Genomic DNA, 19809 nt, shown 5'->3' with positions numbered 1-19809 from the left:
AAGGCGCCATACAGGTTTGTTTTTTTTAATTACAGCTTTTACAATCATGATCATTATTGTTATCATATTATATTCAATTCACTACTCTCCAATAATATCAACTTAACCCATAAGACAATTTGTTTTTCCAAAATGTACACATACAAGTAGCATATCTTGACTGTCCATCATTTAAAACACATTTCTTTTTGTTTAGCTTCAAATGAAATGACCATCCATCTTAAAACTAAGTATGAAATGAACAGACAGTTTACACGCATACATACTGTACATACATACAATAGCAATTATCATAAAAAAAATGATAAAAATAAAATACACACATTTTACAAAGTTCTTATACCCAAGCTTCCACATCATTAGATGACTGACGTTCACTCTAAAATGGTTGATTTTGGCATGCATATGAACACAAATGTGTTATCTCTTATTTTCCAGTTTCAAAGGGTCATAAAGCACTTTGCTTATTGTTTCATTGTTTGTCCTGTTCACATTTGTGCATTTCGCGTGTATTTTATGGCTTCAGAACATGTTACCACAAAAAAATGTCCTGAACTGTGATTTTACTAAGAGTTGGTTATTACCTATCAAAAGCATCCAGTTCACCTGAAAGAATTGGAGTATTTATTGTTCTGAACAGGAGTGAATTCCCCCACCCAAAACTGTAAATTCAATGTGTCAGTATGGCCGTAGCACACTCAAAAACAGAAGTTGATTTTACGATAGGCGTTGGTCACTTTCTACGGAATCAAACAGCATCATGCCACAACAATGGGTTGAGAGATAAAGACAGCGAGATGATTCAAAAGGCATCCATTCATTATAATATCTTTTGACCTCATTCACTCAGAGTCTTTGATCCTTTCAAATGTCCGACTCGAATGTTGTTAGTCACTTCCTGGCTTTTGCGTTTGTTTCCCTTGGGTCATTTGTGTCTTTTTCCTCAGGTCAGGATGGTGGTAGAGGTCTGCAAAGTGATGTAGATCATAAGAGCGAGGTAAAACGCTTCGCTTCTGCTGGCTGTGCTCAAGACGACCGAAAAGCTACTCTCACCTCATGTGCTTTTGTCTTAGCAAGAATATGTTCTCACTGATGCCGACTCTCCTCTTTGACCCGAATTCACTGATGGAAAGAAGGTAATGATGTTATTTAGTAACCATCCAGCCAGTCTCTTTTGACTGTAATTAAAGTTGACACTTCAACTTTAAACACTAACGTTGCCAGAATTACACCTACTTTCTTATAATTAACCTGAATACATCTTACAGAGCCCTATAAGATAACCCAAAATATTAGAATGCCTTATAGTCAGTACTACACCACTGTAAACTACACCTGCAATCATAAAATCATTAATGTATCAGTTTATTGATTAGACATTGTCAGTCAAAATCATGAAATGTTTAATGTTACTCTTGTACCGGATTTCATTAGACTGTGTGTTCTTATAATGACGAGGCCGGTGAGTACGTAGAATATATGAAATCACCATGTGACTTCTGATGCTTTTCCACTAAATTGCGTGTTTTGTGCACGTTAAAGTTTTAACTTAAATGTCCCTCTCCTCACCTTCACTTTGGACTTTCCTCAGGGTGACAGACGGGGTAGAGATCGCAGAGGCACGGAAGTTGGCCGGTAACGTTTCCGAAGAGTCGGAGGTCACGCCGCGAAGGTCTTTCTCCCGGAACATCTTCCTCCACGAGGGCGAGCGTGTGAACGTTTTGATGCCGTCCTACAGAAGACACAATGCGCTAATGTTAGTCATTAACTATAAGAGCGGCCTCCATCGCATGGGGAGGTTGGATTAAGTAGTGTTTGTTGTGACAAGGCGCCACCAAGGGTTCAATTTTACACACTGTGATTGGCCAATTAACAGTGATGTGAACACAACTCAAGCACCAAGGGTAAGGACAAAACATATTTCAACACAAAAATAAAGGAGGGATTCCAAATAACCATCATCTTGACTGATTATTCTGCTGGCAGTACCTCATCTGGCCTCCTCTCTGTTCCCATGGAGATGAGAGCATTGTACTCCTTTTCCAAGAGCTGTCTCGCCTGCAAACCAAGAAGATTCGATAAAGTACCCGTTTAGGCACTTGAGCCCATTTCTCAAAGATGAGCTGGATAAGCTTTGAATAGATTGTAGGTGTTTGTCTATACCTGCGTGTTCTGATTGGGTATCTGGAGAAGAAGAGCCAAGTCAGTGTAGTCAAAGGTGTCGTCGAGAGCCAGCAGGGCCCCGTGAACTCCGCTCTCTAACAGGTTGTCTGCAAACTCTTTGAGACCGATGGACTGCACCCAACACATCACACGCTCGTTGGACCACACCATCACATCTGAGGAGAGGGACACGTGGACAAAGTTGAAACTGACACCTGCGGTGTGTACAATCAGCAGGAAGTTGTCATCACCTTGGTTCTGATGTTGACTATCCTCTCTCCTCCTCTCCAGCTCCTTCCTGTCATAGTTCAAGCGCTTCAAGCACATGATGCCATAGTGAAGACTCACCCTACGGAGACGCAGAGTGTGCATGTGAAGGAATAGATCAAGAAGAATCTGGAGACCAAAAAATGTCCCCGATAATCCAACCTGTGGAAACTGTCCACCATCTTCAGCTGGCCCCTCAGCTCTTTCTTGGTGAGGTGATCGAGCATTCGGGCGTCCACCAGTGACTCCATGAAGTAAGAGCGATACTGGGGCAAACCCAGACTGGGCAGCCACTCATTTCCCACCCACTCGTGGTTCATATCACCATAAGCCAAGATCTGTGGATGGAAAAGGCAATAACTACAGTGATAAAACTAATATCTTGACAAGTGAAGTGAGTGACGCCCTGTTGACCCCTAAACTCACCTGATCCCAGCTGAACTCTTTCTGCTCCTTGTGGTTCAAAATAGGGAAATAGTGAAAGAGAAGAGGAATGGAGAGGTGCACAAAGAGCAAAAGTGTGCATTTGCATGTGTGTGTGTGTGTGTGTGTGTGTATTATGGTGAAAACGGTATGAGGAGAGGGAAGGCAGAAGAAGGAAAAGTTTCTGTTAGTGAAAATTAGTTGGGGAAAAAAACATTACATCTGCACAGATTTTAAGGGAGCGGTAAGGGAAAGGTGTCGCCAAACAGGCCTAATAAAAGACAAAGAAAAAGAAAAGAAAAAACATGTCAAGTTGACGATAACATCGAAACGATTAAAGATATTTTGTTTGTTCAGTCAGAACTGTTGTTTTGGAACCTTTTGTATACTTAAGGACAACATGAAAAAAATAACATCAGTCTTACTGGTTTAGTGGCAGCAGCGAGTGACTCCATCTCAGCATGTGTCATCCAGATATTACTGGTTGACTGCGAAGATAGAATTCAAAATGAATCCAACCTCTGTTGACTGCTGGTTGGGTTTTAGGACACAAGACAATGTTTGCGGGGGTCTTACAGAGCGTGTGCTTGCCGGCGCTGACGGGCTGGTGAGGGAAACCATTTCCTGGATGGCAAGTCGGAGTTTGAGCCTGTGCAGAGGGTTGCTTATGCCAATCTCTCGCTGGATCTCCGTGTCCGAAAGGTTGGCCATAATGGCGCCGCTCTTCACGTTGGCGCGGCATGCTGCCACGTACCATGCCGGCATTCCTACCCACAACTGCAGAAAACAGCACAATTTTTTTTTAGTCCGTACAAACTATTCGGGGACCCCAAAAAAAGCTGCTCTAACTATACCTCAAGCCATGTAACAACCGTTGGACCATCCCATGAGGCAAAAGGCAGACCCTGACGACAGGCCTCCTCGAGTAGGTCATGCCTGGCAAGGGAGTATATATAAAGAACATCACTTCGATGCGGATTTTAGACAGTAACATGATTTTGTTTGTGAATGATTTCAATCTCACTTCTTTTTGCTTCGACGGTCTTTTTCTACTGTTCCGGTCCCAAGTTTAGCCAGGCCCAGTGGGTCTGCTGGGCCCAAGTCATCTGAAGGAGTCGAGGCTGGAATGGTTCACAGATACAATGTTCAGTTGCGAAGACCAGAGCACAAGAAAACGGCAGGCAAAATGCTTTCAATGAAGACACTCGCCCAAAGAGGTAGACTCGCGTCCAGGTCCACCGATCCTCCCCTTTTCCTTTTTTCCAAAGAGACGGCCAATGGAGGACTTAATGCTTTTCTTTTTGCTGGCTTTGTGGAGGGAATCCTGGCTCGCGGTGATGGCCCCGTCAGCAGACAGACTAAGGATAAACGCGCCAGTGGTGTGAAAGGAGGAACCCATCACATTCTGGGTTTTTGGCAGCCAAGCATCTCAGATTCCAAATTTCTTATACCTGCGAAATTCCCTGTGGTCATCGAGGCCCGCTCCTGGGTGAGTGTGTGTCATCCGGTCAAGTCGCAGGGCTCGAGGGACAGCGGGAGGGTTGGAATCGATCAAGGCTAGTGCTCGACACTCTTCACCATCTTTGCTGTTCTGTATGGGGTCAAGAGTTCATTCGATTTTACACAGAAGTGCTAGCCAATGGATTGTCTTTGTAAAAAGGCAAATGAGACAGCTTTTTACCTGTCTCTCATTCTCCCTTGCAGGAGAATGTGGCAGGCGGGGGGTGGAGTGGCCAGAACTGGGGGGTGAGGGAGAGGCCAATGTAGAGGAGGTGATGGAGGGGGTCATGTATCCCCGACCAACACTGTCTCGGCCTCCCAGTGAAGAGGGCGGAATTGTGGGCGCGTCCAGTGCCACGCTGCTAACCCGACTCTCAATCTCTTCCGCCCTCAATTCTGTGCTCTCCTTTTCCTCCTGGATGAGTCTGAGAGGACAATCAGAAAGAGCAATTAAAACATGTCCCTAAATAGCATCGGTATCTCAAATCATTCCCCTTAACGGCAATTAAGCTTGCATACTTAATCTCCTTGTTGATGGCCTCCAGTTGCTCCTGTAGCATAATAGCTAAAGTCTGTACGTCTGTCTGCCCGCTAGGCGATAGCAGCTCTGACCCAAATAGAGTCTCCCTGTCATCTTCGTCATCAGAGCAGACTCCCTCCACGCCCTCAAACCCTGGACCCATCATAGTGCCACTATCCCATTCACCATACTGCAAGGAGGTAACATATAAAAGGAACATATGAAGTGATGGGTTGGAAGAACCGATGCGTCATCATCTCAGCATGAGATGACCACCTTGTTACAGTCGTCCCGAGCTTGGCCCCAGCGGCCACGGTGACTCCGCCTGACCACCACCCCACCGGAGGAGCTGCTGTAGCCAGCCGGGAGGGAGCCGCCGCCCTGCGGGTACCGCAGCTCTGAGGCGCTCCCTGGGAGAGATCTTCGAAACAAGGTGGATGGAAGTGAGCTCACGCTGCCCGCCCTACAGTGACAAACAGAATTTGCTTAGTCCATCATACTCGTAAATGACAACGCTTCTAGCCACTCGGATGATATTTTTTCTTTATCTGGTCGTGACTGAGCGTGGTATAAATCAAGTCTTTTTATGGTTCATTATGACAAACCTGGAATAAGATGAGCCAGGCCTGCCCCTCAGCTGGTCCAGCTCCAGTTGGATCCGTTCCAGCTCAGCGATGAGCTGCTCCTGGAATACAAAAGGAAAAGGAGTAGATGTCACCTTGTAAATTTGTGTTTTCCTCAGCGAGAATGTTTAAAGTTTGGTTAGCATGAGGAAAACACCTCAACATGACAGCTGAATACCTTGTTAGCGAGAAGGTCATCCTGGATTTTTTTCATATTGGCCAGTTCTTCAGAGAGAGCATTCTAGAAAAGAAGAAATGAAATATATATTAGGTACTTGTTAATGCCACCAAACCTTGAATTAGTTGACGAGGTTACCTTTTCTTCCAATGCTGCCATCCTCTCTTTAAGATGCAGCTGAAGTCTCTCGTTGGACTCGGACAGAAGTTTGTCGACGGTATCTGAGAGTCGTTTGTTGTGTTCGTCATTCATTTTTTCCCTCTGCCTCGCCTGAATGGAGCAAGCGGAAACTGCACGTTGCTGGACAGGAGACGATTTTTGATTGCCTTAAAAACCAAGGAAGCTCGATGATGTTTACCCTCTGTAGCTCTTGGTTCTTCTCTTCAAGCTGAGCTTCCATTTGCCGTAGTCGCTCCTCAAAGTTACCATGGCGCTCTTCTGCCTAAAAGAAAAGAAAACGTCAGTCAGAAAATCATGCATTCCCAAGGCGTAAAAATCGAGTTTCAAACGTACAAAAGCTTCACTTTTGAGGATATAACCCCGGTTGTACACTTTTTTTCTACAACAGTTTGATCAACTACCAAAAGCTATGACAGAATATCTAAGAGCCGTTTAAATGTAAAGTTTGTTCCTCTGTACCTTGTTGAGAGCAGCAACCCTTTGTGCGAGCTGCGCTTCGATCTCAGGCAGCGTCTCAGCTCGTTGCAAGGTTTGCTGGAGCTTCTGCTTGGCTTCATCCAAACGCTCCTGCAGTTGCCTGTTTTTCTCTTCACTCTGCCTATGGAGGGACTCCTTGCTGGCCAGATCGTTTTCTAGCTTGTCCTTGATATCATGGAGGGAAGTAGCTTCCCTTTGAGCGCTGAGGTACCTTCACACCACACCAGATGATATTGTAACCAAAGTATTGAGATGCACCTCTTTATCACGCAGCTCTTCCTAGATCCTAATCATTGATCCGACCAAGACATTTTAGACAATTCTATGCTTCCAATTTCGTGGAAACAGTTTAACGAAGGTACTGTTCTGTTTCAGCGCGACTATACTCCTATGCACAAGTTTAGTGTAAATACCTAAACTCCATCAAACACCTCAATGCGAGGACAAGATGCATATTTTATTCCACTTTTATCCATCGAACAGGTAATTAAAACAGACTGCATATAATGTTGTGAGTTTTCTAATAATAAGTGCAATTACCCTTGAAATTGGTTACCTGCGTTCTAGTGTTGTAATCCGTTCCTCCATGTCCTCTCTTTGGCAAAGGGCCTGAAAGAGGAAGAGATGTTTCACAAAGGCACTGAGATGTCAAGTTCTCGGATAGCTGTGAAAAATCTATCGGTTTCATAAGTTTGTCTTACGTCACTGAATTTCCAGTGTACTCGACAGTATTTCAGAAGTAGGCAGAAGACAAAAGGCTTGATTGGTTGTCTAATTCCACACATTGTTAAGACAACAGGCAAATATTTTTGGGGAATAAAATGGACAATGTCTCCTTTTAAGGTTTGACATGACCCTTAAAATGATACACTCAATGACATACTGTCTGCCAATTACGTTCAGATATTCACTGGAAGCCCCCGGAGTGAAAGGAGCTCAGGGTTTTGGCCAGCAAAGGACAGACTGGCCCAACAGACCTCTTTCACTTCCCGCTGGAGCTTCTGATTGGCCTCCTCCGACTTTGTCACCTCCCTCCTGGCGGACGCAAGCTGTTCCTCTATTTCGCCAACCTGAAGAGATGCCACAAAGGGACGCAGGACGACAACCCAAGTGAGTCAGTGTTCACTCCCACAGCAGCGAGTGTGAATAAATAGTGACAGTGATTCATTACAAATAGCCATCGAGTCTTAGTAATGCTCTTAAAAAGCCAAAGTGACATAAACTTAACATGCTGACTTGAGAGTAATGTACACTAATAATTTCTTGAAAATGAAAAGCAGTATTCGTTTCACAGTATATGTATCTTTTTTATTTTGGACATTATTCTAGCATTTCTTTATGTACAGCATTTTATGCTTTGACTTTGCATCATTTGACCATAGGATGTTGTAAGTATTCAAAATCCTTTAGATTGCGAGAGCACCTCCTATGCAGAGTCACCTTGAGGCAGTGGTGGCTCACACTATCAGAACCACTGACCTACATTTACAACATAAATTCTAACATTTCATTCATGAAATTGACTGAATTTAACCCCAACAGTCTATCCTTTTATTTTGGTTCCGGTACTAAATGCAGGACCCCATAACTCCTTCCTCCAGGCCACCCCAAAGGTTTTATTTCCCAAATCAGTTCACTTTGTTGAACTTTATAGATCTTTTTGACATCCACCGTGTGCAAATCAAGAATTTGCTTTGTGAAACGGATTGTAAGGGGGGAAACTGCTCCCACTCACCTGCCGGCACATCAGGGCCAGCCTCTCTCTCAGCTGGGAGAGTTCGGCTCGCTGACGCTCTATCTCTACTTCCCGCTGTCTTTCCAGCTCGCTGTCCTCCAGGCCAGAGGCGGGACCGTTGGGTAGTCGCTGAGGTGGCGACAATAATTAAAAAAAAAAAAAAAAAAACATTAACATTTTGTGAGCGAGGAAGGTTGCGGGAATGCAAGATTTCACAAAAGTAGAAATCACACTCATGAGACCCATACATCTACTTTTCTACTTGACCTCTGGTCGCTAACACGTACACAAAGACAAAACAACTGGAACCAACATCCATAAAACCCTCCCTTACATCTTTCCCGCCGTCCACCCCTTGTTGACGCCTTTTAATTTGGTCTCTTAAAGAGATTACCTAGAAAGAGGGTCACAAAGCAGGCCAACAGAGAACACCATTAAACATTAGTTTGTCACTGGGGAGCATGTATTTGTTAGGGAGGCAAATTGATACAACTTTACCTCTTGAGAAGACGCTGCTAGTTGATCCTCCAACATGGACACCCTCTCGAGGGCCACTCGCAAACGCTCTCGAACCTGCAAGAGAGGACAAGGATGGTGCCAAATATGTCTAAATTTGGCCTCCTTAATTTGCTTTTCTCTGAAATGTGTTAGATTAAGAAAGACTAAAGGAAAAAAAACACAACACATTGGCGATCCAGATAACATTGCATTCTGCACACCAGCAACTCTTTTCTCATGCAACTAAGAAGTAGTCTTTTCATATTTACGTTTTTGTTGTTCAAAAGTCCTAAACAAAATGATTTGTAATTTCCACTTTCAATGTATGATCAGAGTCTAAACCAGAGGTGTCAAGCACACGGCCAATGGGCCAAAATCGGCCCACCAGTGGGTCCATTCTGGCCCGTGGGATGAATTTTGGAAAATTATATAAAAGACACAAAAAAGCAATTTTATCTATCTTATGATCATCAGTACAACTTTATATATACAACTTTAGATAATTATTTATACATCTGTTCTAATCATAATGTGATATCCCGTTCCAGTTCCCTCTTGACTAAATATTTTGCCAAAGTGAACAGAAAAATAACACAAAATAATCCAAAAAAAAAAAAAAAAAAAAAAAGGGATTTATGAAATTATTTAACTGTTCTGTTTCACTTGAGTTCAAATTGTACAGTATGTAGCTACTGGTTTGACACACTTGGTCTAACCCAAACCATCAAACTAACCCTTCCTAAATTCCTAAAATACATGTCGACACCCAAACTTTCTGGTAACTTCCTATTACAGTGGTGCCTGGAGATCCAAGTGAACTGACTTAAGAATTTTGAGATCCGAGCTGTCATTCGGTCTATTTTTTGACTTGCGAGCGCAAACTTGAGATACGAGCACTTGAATTGTGGCAGTGAACCGTCTTCAACTCGCTTCACCACTTTGGCAAATATTGAATAATTCATCAAAAGAGAGGCTTCCTGCTGTTTGCTGTCACGCCCAGTTGAAGTTTATTGTCAAAGTAAACATAAAACAAAGAAAATAACACAAATAATTCAAACAACCACATTTTGGCTTCCTTTGCGTTAGGAAAATCCGCTTTGCTTAATCCTAACAAACTATTCAAAATGCCATAAACGGGCTAACGAATAGCATCTGTGTGGTGGCGTTGTACCCCTTCAAGCGACGGATATTTGAACACAAATGGTGAAGCAGCACATGTAAGCATACACTATAACAATACTCACAGGCATATATTCTTTATCCTCTGGTAAAAACGACTAATATTACTGCAGCTTACTGAGCTGAGTTGTGACCGTCTCTATATATATCCGTATTTCTGTATTAAACGGCACCCAGGTGGCCAAGGCACACACACCAGAAGGAGCCGTACAGTCAAACGGTAGAAATTCATCTCAAGGAACCACTGTATTAGGAGTGAGAAATAGGAACCTATCATTATTATTATTATTATTTTGTAGTGTGATACCGTAACTATAAATATTAAAAGTTTTGAGCCACCTTCTCATCCAGAGCTTTGTGGTGCTCAAAGAGAGACTTGAGGGCCTTGAGGACTTCCACCTCACTGGACACTCCCGCCGGTGACTGGGCTTGCCTCTTGACCACCGTCATCCTCAGACTGCGCTCGTGACGGGACACCAGACACTCCAGGTGCTCCAGCAACAACTGTCGGAGCGAGCCGGTTGTGTGCAGACGAGATGGTTAGGAGGGGAGAAGATAGAGGACAGATACGGATAAAATATGGAGTAGAAAAACAAAGAGCGGCAGCAAAGTGAATTAGTGTCACGCCCACATGTACGACCGCAAAGGGTGAGGGAGATAACACTGTGGCTGTCAACGTGCTAATAGGAAAAAATGGCCGCTAAACATCTCACACGTGTGTTGTTTCTCTCCGCCTTGAGCTCAGCAATCTCCTCCTCCCTCTCCAGAAGCTGCTCCCGGCAAACGTTGAGCTCTTTCGTCAACACAGCAAACTCCTGCAGAACGCAAGAGATGCATTCAGGGGCCAACAAAACAAACCTTTTAAACGGCACGTCGTTTAGAGCACGCATGTGTGTTTTGGGGGATGAAAACAACCTAAGACAAACATAAAAATATAATTCAGATGCTGTGAGAATAACAGATTTACACAGAAACATAAGATCCACAATAGAAGCCCAGCTGCGATGTACGACGACATAATAATCATGCAAATCACTGATACACTTTCCACCGCCACTCGTCTTGTGAGCACATGGATGCATTACATCACTCAGTTACACAATGGCCCTACACTGGAATGCACAAGAGACCCCCCCCCCCCCCAACCCCCACCTCATATAAAAACACGACAAGCATAGTGTTGATGTGTCATTTTACAACACCACTGAGGACACATTTTGCAGCTTTGAAAGAGGACGTAGTCCTTATCATGCAAAACAAAACCATAGCAAATTTGTGCGTCCACAATGTATTTTAATTCAGTTTGGTTAATGAGTCTCTCTCTATATAGTGATGTCTCTGTGACAAATAACTACAGAAATAAATAAATAAATGCACGGCCTCATCTTTGCATTATGTACGATATCTGACTATAACAAGGACGTTTTCAGTTCCTGCCTTTGTGCTTGGAAAGATTAGACAGAAGCGATGGCTCAATGAGAAAAGAGCCAAAGAGAGGTGGATGCAGATGGCGACACAGTGGGTCTTTGGGACTGATGGGATTGTTTCTGGTTTGGATGGCGGTCAGCATCCCAGTTGGCCTTTCTTGTTCTTTTTTGTCTTTTTCCATCTCACGCTATCTCTTTGTACGTGCGTGCAAACGTAATCCGCTGCTCGACCTGTGATAAATCGTAAAAATTGCTGGAGGTGATTGCAGCTTGCTCTCTTTTGTATGAAAAGTGACAAAATACAGTTTATAGCTTTTGTAATAATATGTTTGCCTCTGAGAGTACCGGTATGTCCATTGTAGTTTCTTTAGGACGTTATTATTTAAATCAATTATTTCCAACAAGAATGACCTGCACAGAGGACAAAGAAGTGGAGCAGACATTTACTATACCTAATGAGAAGCTTAAAGGTGTAATTTGCAGTTGGGGAAAAAAAACAACTTTTTTTTAAATCACCTTAAAACTGTTAGTATGACCTGACAGTAGAATATTATTCAAATGATCTTTTGAAAAACAATTACACCTCTCTCACGCCATCTAATGGCTGTAATTTAATTGTAATTATTATTTTACAACTGGGCAGGGTGGAGTAAGAAAAGCCAGTGAGAGAATGAAGTGACTGAATAAGCTTGTCAATCATTTGTCCACATCCACCGCACAGAGAGACTCACGGGGTCAAAATCTACTTGAGTTACTAATTTCCTGTCAACCAGTTCCACTCCATTGCATTTTGGTAAACGAATTGCCCATGTCTTGTGTTTAATTACCAATAACAAAACAGTGACAAGAAAATTCATCCAATTAAATCAATGTTTCATTTGTTGAGTATTACTCACAAATATAATCAATTTATAACTCCATTAATACTTTTCCGACAGTGTCAATCAGCACGATGCATTATTATCTTTATTAAGGCAGATTCTTTTTTTAATATATTTACTACTGTTTGCGATGAAATGACATCAAAGACCTCTTTGTACTTATTTACATAAAGGTTTCCCCCCCCCACCCCCCCCAAAAAAATGCCTCTTAATTGCTTCATTTATAATAACGTGAATACCTAAAATACAAATGATTAGCTTTCACCTGGAAAGCAGAAATAAAATAAGTCATTTTACTAAATTCCCAAAAACTGTAGCTGCCTGCTTTTGCGTTTGAACTCTTTAATTAAAGACTATGCGACTATCTCTCCACAACTCGCAGATGAAGAATCTCAATTAAGCTATCTTGTGCTCACACATTTTCCTCTGTGGATCCTGGCGGGATTCTCAGCAGTACAGCCGAGAAGACAGCAGAGTGTGACAGCAAAGTAAACATGCCTGTAAACGCCTCACACACTGTCAGAAGTGGGGATTGATCCCGGAGGAAAACGCCAAAGCTGTTCATCATAGCTGGAGGAAGAAATCCTCAAATAACACTCATTATTAATCAGCAAATCCTCCCAGTATGCTAAAGAGGATTCCTAGACTATCAAGTATTCATTCAAATTGGGCTCCCACCATTTAGCAGATATCTTGCGGCGTTATTTATCACCGACACCTGATTACACAACAAGTGGAAATCAGCGAGGGACTTTCAGCCACGATGTCAACACGAACCTGCTCTAGCTAGCAGTGGAAGAAACATGAGCGAGGGTGCAGAAGGAGGATTTTAGCATTCACTTAGTGTGCTGCTCGCTGCCGCTTGAACTGTCACTGCAAAGGCTTACTGTCTCATGAGCTCACTTCACAGCCAAGTACTCATACACCACTCCACTGTGATACGACGCGGCAGCAACAGTTACCTCACAGGGCGCTCGCTTAATTTACTGCACTGACACGAAAATGTACACATATATCTAATTAACACTTGCACAACCTAATGAGAGTTTTAGTTTTCATGTTTAATTCTCCTTTTAAAAAGGTCATTTTAAAATGCTACACGGGTGGCGCAACTTTTTCACAGCCCCAAAACTGATCAGTTCCAAATTATTGGACGTTTTCGGCAAGATTAAAATCAAGATTATGTATAGAAAAGTGAATATGTCATGGCTATGCCAGAATAATGTCAGACTCCCACAAAAAAAAAAGAAGTGATTAGCTACAATCTACCTACAATACCATGATATCATTGCACATGTGTCACATCATACAACTAACCAATTCTGTGTACTTTGTCCATATATTACTTATTACTCATTTTTTGGTGCTCATGATTCATATGTTGTATAGTACACTGCAGTAAACGTGTGTGTGCTCTCAATATCAAATCCCAACAAATAAAAAGAGGACAAGTCAAGTAAGTGAGCGTCATAACAATCTCCACGTGCAATGCAAATACGCACCCGTCCAGTAAAGGGGGTGACATCTGAACCTTCCGACTGATTTGCGTGTTAATTCAGGGGTTTGCGATGGGATGCTGTGATGTATTAATCACAGATATACCGCCCGACCGGCGGTGGTTTGCGTCACCCAAATGGCATCCGCTCAGGACACTTGCAACCGAGCTGGGCCAAATCGACCTTTGTCCCTGGAAATGTAAACCTGCTGTAGTCGTAATAAACCTTTTTGGGCAAGGAAAATAAAGCTTGTCTACAACGTGAGGCTTTAACTATGCCCTGCTCCATGTTACAATGTCACCCCTCCACTGAAAACCCTTTCTGACGGAGCACTCAGGGATCGGGAAATATTATGCATATTATTCAGCTGCTGCTGTAATGTTTGGCGAACATCCGGATGCTCTTATTGTGAAGTAGTCAGAAAGTGAGAAATGCATGTGTGTGTGTGTAATGCTTTTGACTATGCTTCATTACAGATTGTATGTAGTTTATCACAGCAGTTGCGACCACCGCTGAAGTGGACCGGTGTGTGGCTAAATGATTGCTTTTGTACCTATACCTTGTGTTTACACATTTACTGTATGTTTATACGCACACACTGATGTACCTGTGGCAGAGCAATGGAGAGTTGCCTCTGAAGGGACTCCTTCTCGTGGCTGAGCTCTCGTAGGCGTAGCTGCGCCGTTCCCAGACTCTCCTGCGTCTCCCTCAGGTTCTCTAGCAGCCTCTCCCGCTCCGTCAGCATGTTGACCATCAGAGACTCCAGATTCCCCGTGCTGCCTCCTTCGTCTCCCCCGCCTCGGATATCCCTCCCGCCAAAGCCTCCTCCTCCTCCGCCGCCTCCCGTGCCACCGCCGGGGCCTCCCACCCCAGTCCCGGCAGGAGAGGGGGAGCCCCCTGACGTGCCGCTTCGCCCATCCTCAGAAATGGTGGGCATCACTTCGCACATCATCATGAGACCGGTGAGTGAATGTCAACTACTGGAGACTTGCAGAAAAAAAGTCTTGGATTTTTACGAGATTGTACGTACAAATACAGTTTGATGCTCAAAATGTAAAACTTTACATTTCTGGAGACATATAATCCCTTTGGTGAGCATATTTTCCTGTTTTTATTGCCTTTTCTTCCACGCCTCAGGCCTCACACCTGCACCTGTGGCCGTGTTCGTTCTTCAAAAAGTCCCAATCTGCATGGTAAGTGATCAGAATGTTTATGAGCTCAAAGGGAGGGCTGTTTCTAAGGAAAAGCCATTCTGTGCGTGGCTGGAACAGGTGGAGGGCGAGTATGGGGAGTGTGTGTGGCGGGAGATTGGGATAGAGGAGTGGATGTGCTCCTTGACTGCGTCCACAAGGTAGCACTTCTCACAGCAGAGTGCAATAGCTGCAAAAAAAAAAAAAAAAAAGGATGCATGGCGTCAGACATTTCTTACATGAGTAAAACAACATGCTACAAAGATCATGTACAAACATTTAGTGATATTGGTTCCGTTTCAGAGCCTCAGGTGCACCTGAAAATCTGTACCAATAACTATGACCTTTAAGACCCTGTTAAGTGAATTCAGAGTACATGTCTGAATGTAATTGATAAAAACGTGCAAAGACTGAGAACGATGTAGTACTCATTTGTGGAGCTGTAACGTTAAACCGTTTTCCACCATTCTGATTCCCAGATTTTTTTGGGGCCTGGCTAAAACTGCGCCCAGTCTCACATTTTGAGCGTGCAGCATGAGTCGTCCCTCTCCCACTATTAAACGCTTTGAGCAGCTTCGTTCCCTTCAGTGGTTATACGGTGCAATTGCGACAAGCAGTTAGCTAGCTAGCTAGGGCTGCAACTCGAAAATACATCTTCCCTTCAGATAGTCTGTTGGCTTGGCCGCTTTAGAGCGCATCGTTGTTGGCCACGAGTGCACGCATTCGAGAACAGAGAGAATGGCTTCATTTTTCACCATTTTGAAGCCTTATTTTATATCTTTGTCATTAAAACTTGGCAAGGTTGTTAACAACACTCTTCTCTGTGGTGTCTCAAATTTAGAAGACATTAATTTTCACTTTACAGAGACTTTGAAAATATAATAATGTTCATTTTTATTCCGTGTTAATTTAATGTTTATTATTGTGTGTGGTTTTCAGTGATGTAGGACTGTCGTGCACATTAATGAGAGTGTTTTTCCAACATTTTGCCCATTTCATGTAGTGTATGTGCAGCTCACTATGATGCATTGCAGCTCTGAAAAATAATTATTATTACATGTAAACAGCACTAATCTAAATGATTCATTATCTTTTTTCTTACAACTCTCGTATTTTGATATCATTAGATTGTACACCTTATGTAATGCTGTGTCCGTTTCTTCAACTGTGCCTTTTTGGGCTAAGCTAGGCTAACTTAGCCTCATACTGTATATTAGCTGTGGCGAGACATTAGAATGGTATTGATCTTCCCATTTCCCTCTTGACAAGAAGTGAAAAAAACTAACATAAGGGCTTTGGAAATGCAATCTCACTCCACTTATCTTCATTTAATCAGCGTTGCTGTTGTGACTTACAGTGCTGCGTATTGGTCCAATCTTGAATTTCCTCTCTCGCTGATTATGGCCTCTGTGTCACTGCGTGAACCCGCGTCCAAAAATGCAATGGATTGCACATTAATAGAGTGCACTGTATTATTCTTCCCTCTCTTATTGTTCACTGTCTCATCCACAAGACTGCTGTATTTATACAGCCTGGGCTTTTCGTGGTCCCGCAAAATCCAACATGTTGAGCAGAAACTGGTAGTAAACAAACAAAATAATACAAAAAAAACATAGGTTGTTAATCAAATGTGGACATCCATCCAACCATCCATCCATCTTCTATGCCGCTTAGCCTGACTATGGTTGCGGATCAGCTGGAGTCTATCCGAGCTGACATTGGGCGAGAGGCTGGGCAAACCCTGAACTGGTCACCAGCCAACATCCGAGCACCAAAACTGTTCATTGGTAACTAAAGATACATCTTTGAATTGGCTCCTCATGCTGGTGGGCTGGCTAAAAGCACTTTGCATCCTCACTGTGTGTCCCAGTAAATAAACTCTACTGATGGATGGTCACTGATGCAAAACAGAGTTTGCGCTGGCTGCGTTTACTTACTTTATTCTTGCCTGGAAGCAGGACATGGGACGTTTGCGTTGGGAGTTGTTCCAAAGGAAAAATTGTAAAATCACAGATGGATCTAATCAGAGACAATGTACAGACAAAGGTCTCGTTACACACCTCTAAATTTAGCAATTAATCAATTAAGGGTTGCTCTCTAGACCTCTTGGCCCGCCACCTGAATCTTTATTTTACTAAGACCATCCATCCATCCATCCATCCATCGATTTTCTTTCGCTTATCCGTGGTCGATTTTCTTCAAACACAACATACCAATGCATTTGAAACCCGCTGGTTTACCCGAAAGACAGAATCCCGAGAAGCAAACTCAACAATGTTGCTTGTGCAGTGCAGCGTACTGAAGAGTGCAATGACCTCTACATCGGAGAAACCATGCAGCCTTTGAACAGGCGCATGGCACAACATTGGTGACCGGATTCTTTGGGTCCACAGTCAGTGGTTTGTTTGCATCTCATTCCTTTGTGGACAACCCCGTGCAAATTCTAGACCAGACTAAACCACATTGCTGGTTTGAAAGAGGGGTAAAAGAAGCCATCTACAGTATGCCAAAATAGAAAAGCCATCTCTAAACAAAGGAGGAGGTTTGAGGCATGTGCATATGACTATGTCCTTACATCCCTCCCCCTAAGATTGTCACATTTGACTGGAAGAGAGGCCCTAACAAGTTATTTTGCCAGAGCATTTGATTGTCTTGCCTGCCACGATACATATACATCGCTGGCATAGATAAATGAAGTATGATGAAGATGATGAATATGATAATGAGGAAAAATAAATATTTTTTTGGCTCAATTAAGCAACCGTTTTTAACGGCATGTCTGATGATCTCTCATGACACCCTGGTTGGGAATCACCAGTTTAGATTACCATGAGGAATGACAGCCAGAGCAAATGTATGCCCCCCAATACCCGAATGTGCATTAACAAGGCCTACCTTTATTGTATATAACTGTACCTTTTTTTTTCTTCTTTTTTTTTAACAAATTATTGACCAATCATAAGTTTTGAAAATTGCTTGCTCTCTTTGACGATGCAATGTAAATGGCTCGGCAAACATCCAAAAAATAAAAGTGATGGTTTGGGAGACCTGAGGATTCTGTCCGATGACAACATCATGCAGTTAGCCATTTGGGCTCCGGCTACAGTACAGTATGTAGTTGTTAAAGTTGCAAAAGCTGAACATTTGAGGGTGCCACCCTTGTGGAAATCTCCAATTCTGTACTTTTTTTTTTTTTTTTTTTGCATACATAATCACGTTACAGTATTGTTATCGTGTGAGCAAGTGTCACCCAAATTGAAATTCATGATGTAGCACTGGAGGAGTGTGCACATACACTACATATTGTCCAGTACTATTATAATCACTGAGTGAAAATTATAAGAAAATGCTCTATAGGGAAATGTTTGTTTGGGAAAATTATACAAGACACAGGTGGTGGGGGTGCTGAGTAAATATTAGGGTTACAATCTCTCACAGGATACAAGATGCCCAGATGAAATGATACCTGCAACTCGACTACATGTAAAAGCACCTTCCCACTGAAGGCACAACAACTAGTCCCAACCCACCCCTCAGTCCACTTGCAGTGCCATTAAACGGCACCCCTACTCCACCCCCGCTGCCTCCACCCGTGGGTGAAGAAACGCATCATTGGAATCGATAAGTGATTGTCGGCAGCTGCTTTGCGGGGAGGAAAACGCGGAACCGAACCAAACACGCCTTTTTTTTTCTTTTTCTGCCCCCCCCCCCCCCCCCCCCCATTGGAATCCACGACCATGCACTAACGGAAAAATGACGAGATGACAAGTCGACCATGATCACCAGTGTTGGATGGATAGATGGAAGGAAGGAAGCAGCCCTCGAATGCATTCTTCTAATAAAACATCCAATGTGTGTGGTGGCGTTTAAAAGAGCCTTTTATGGCAAACATGACACGATAAAACAATGCATGCTATACGCGCCCTGCATCCTGCAGCGCGCACGTCACGAGGTGCACCCAAAAAAAAAAAATAGATGCATAAAAACGAAATTGCAATTTCCTTTTCACCAAAGGCCCTCACATAATTACTCATTGTGTATTTTAAACATCTCCAGCCTTTAACGCTGCAAAGGCTTCCAAGCAGGGTCCACTCCTAGCACGATTGTTATAAGTGGCCATGTTATCGGTTAAGTAGCTTTGACTGGCTGCACACACAGTAAATAAAGCGTGCACACAACACACCTGTCAGTGGCTTGATGACAGTGCACGCACGCACACGCGCGCGCACGCACGCACGCTATAAGGAATTGCATTTCTATTTCTTTTTTTTTTTTTTTTTTTTTGGGTGTGCATGCATCCATTGTTTTGTCTCTCGCTGCAAAGTTGCATCCTTACCATAGCCGTCGTGGCTTAGCCTTGAGCGTCTGTATGTTTGGTGTTAAATAGTCCTCGGGTCCATTTGTGCGTGGGTCGGCAGCCCTCATCCGGATCCGAGAAAAGCCCCACTCCTCTTCCTGATGTGTGTGTATGTGTGTATCCCCCCCCTCCCCCCTCCCCATCTCTTTTTTTTTTCCCCACATGTAGCCTAAACGACGACGAGGAAGAGGAGTGGGGAGAGAGAGAGAGAGAGAGAGAGAGAGAGAGAGCGAGGGAGAGTGACGTTACGCCACCTTAGCACAGACACCCTCCCCTCGGTGGGATTGGAAGGTAATGGGTCTTAAAGAAACATTCTCTCAACATTCTCCGCATTTCTGCGATTTATGCGCGCGCACGCGTGGACCAATCACGCGCACGCCGGTGCTGATGATGCAGCGAGAGAGCGTGAGCGAAAAAAGAAAGAAAGAAAGAAAGAAAGAAAGAAAGAAAGAAAGAGGCAAAGTGAGTGACAGACATGATATTTGCAAACAGACCATCATGCATTGCAGTGCGGCGCCCTGTGCACAACCCCATTAAAACTCCATGACGGATAATGTGCATAACAGAAGCGATCCAAGAGAGAGCTATAACGTTTGAATCGTATGTCAAGACATCCCAGCCCATTCATGCAATCTAATAATAACTTCACGCCTGCTCTCAATATGCTGATGTTGTTGTCATTTGTGTGTGGCTTTATGTGTGCGGCTGGGTAAAC

General features: G+C 43.4%; 1 protein-coding gene across 2 annotated transcripts; it reads right to left on the bottom strand.

Annotated features, from left to right (window-relative positions):
• Positions 1 to 9: 9 nt before the first annotated feature.
• LOC133469474 (liprin-alpha-3-like) lies at positions 10 to 19233 on the bottom strand. 2 transcript variants are annotated; one of them, XM_061756619.1, is made up of 31 exons: positions 19074 to 19233; positions 14155 to 14927; positions 10457 to 10558; positions 10083 to 10247; positions 8565 to 8639; positions 8401 to 8460; positions 8067 to 8195; positions 7309 to 7401; positions 6888 to 6940; positions 6314 to 6542; positions 6033 to 6116; positions 5813 to 5944; positions 5675 to 5737; positions 5479 to 5558; positions 5150 to 5336; positions 4873 to 5063; positions 4535 to 4778; positions 4305 to 4444; positions 4063 to 4211; positions 3878 to 3974; positions 3708 to 3789; positions 3430 to 3630; positions 3279 to 3341; positions 2857 to 2883; positions 2593 to 2768; positions 2415 to 2512; positions 2164 to 2339; positions 1990 to 2058; positions 1570 to 1732; positions 1054 to 1122; positions 10 to 967 (listed from the first exon to the last, which is right to left on the bottom strand). In XM_061756619.1, exons 2-30 carry the CDS (start codon positions 14500 to 14502, stop codon positions 1070 to 1072), a joined length of 3729 nt encoding a protein of 1242 aa, XP_061612603.1. In that variant the 5' UTR covers positions 14503 to 14927; positions 19074 to 19233; the 3' UTR covers positions 10 to 967; positions 1054 to 1069. The 2 variants fall into 2 exon arrangements, with proteins under 2 accessions (XP_061612603.1, XP_061612602.1); XM_061756618.1 differs by having other exon boundaries at positions 2164 to 2512.
• Between the last annotated feature and the right edge of the window lie 576 nt (positions 19234 to 19809).

Source organism: Phyllopteryx taeniolatus, chromosome 19, assembly GCF_024500385.1.
Source record: "Phyllopteryx taeniolatus isolate TA_2022b chromosome 19, UOR_Ptae_1.2, whole genome shotgun sequence".
Lineage (NCBI taxonomy): Eukaryota > Metazoa > Chordata > Actinopteri > Syngnathiformes > Syngnathidae > Phyllopteryx > Phyllopteryx taeniolatus.
This window is presented reverse-complemented; position numbering and strand designations above follow the sequence as displayed.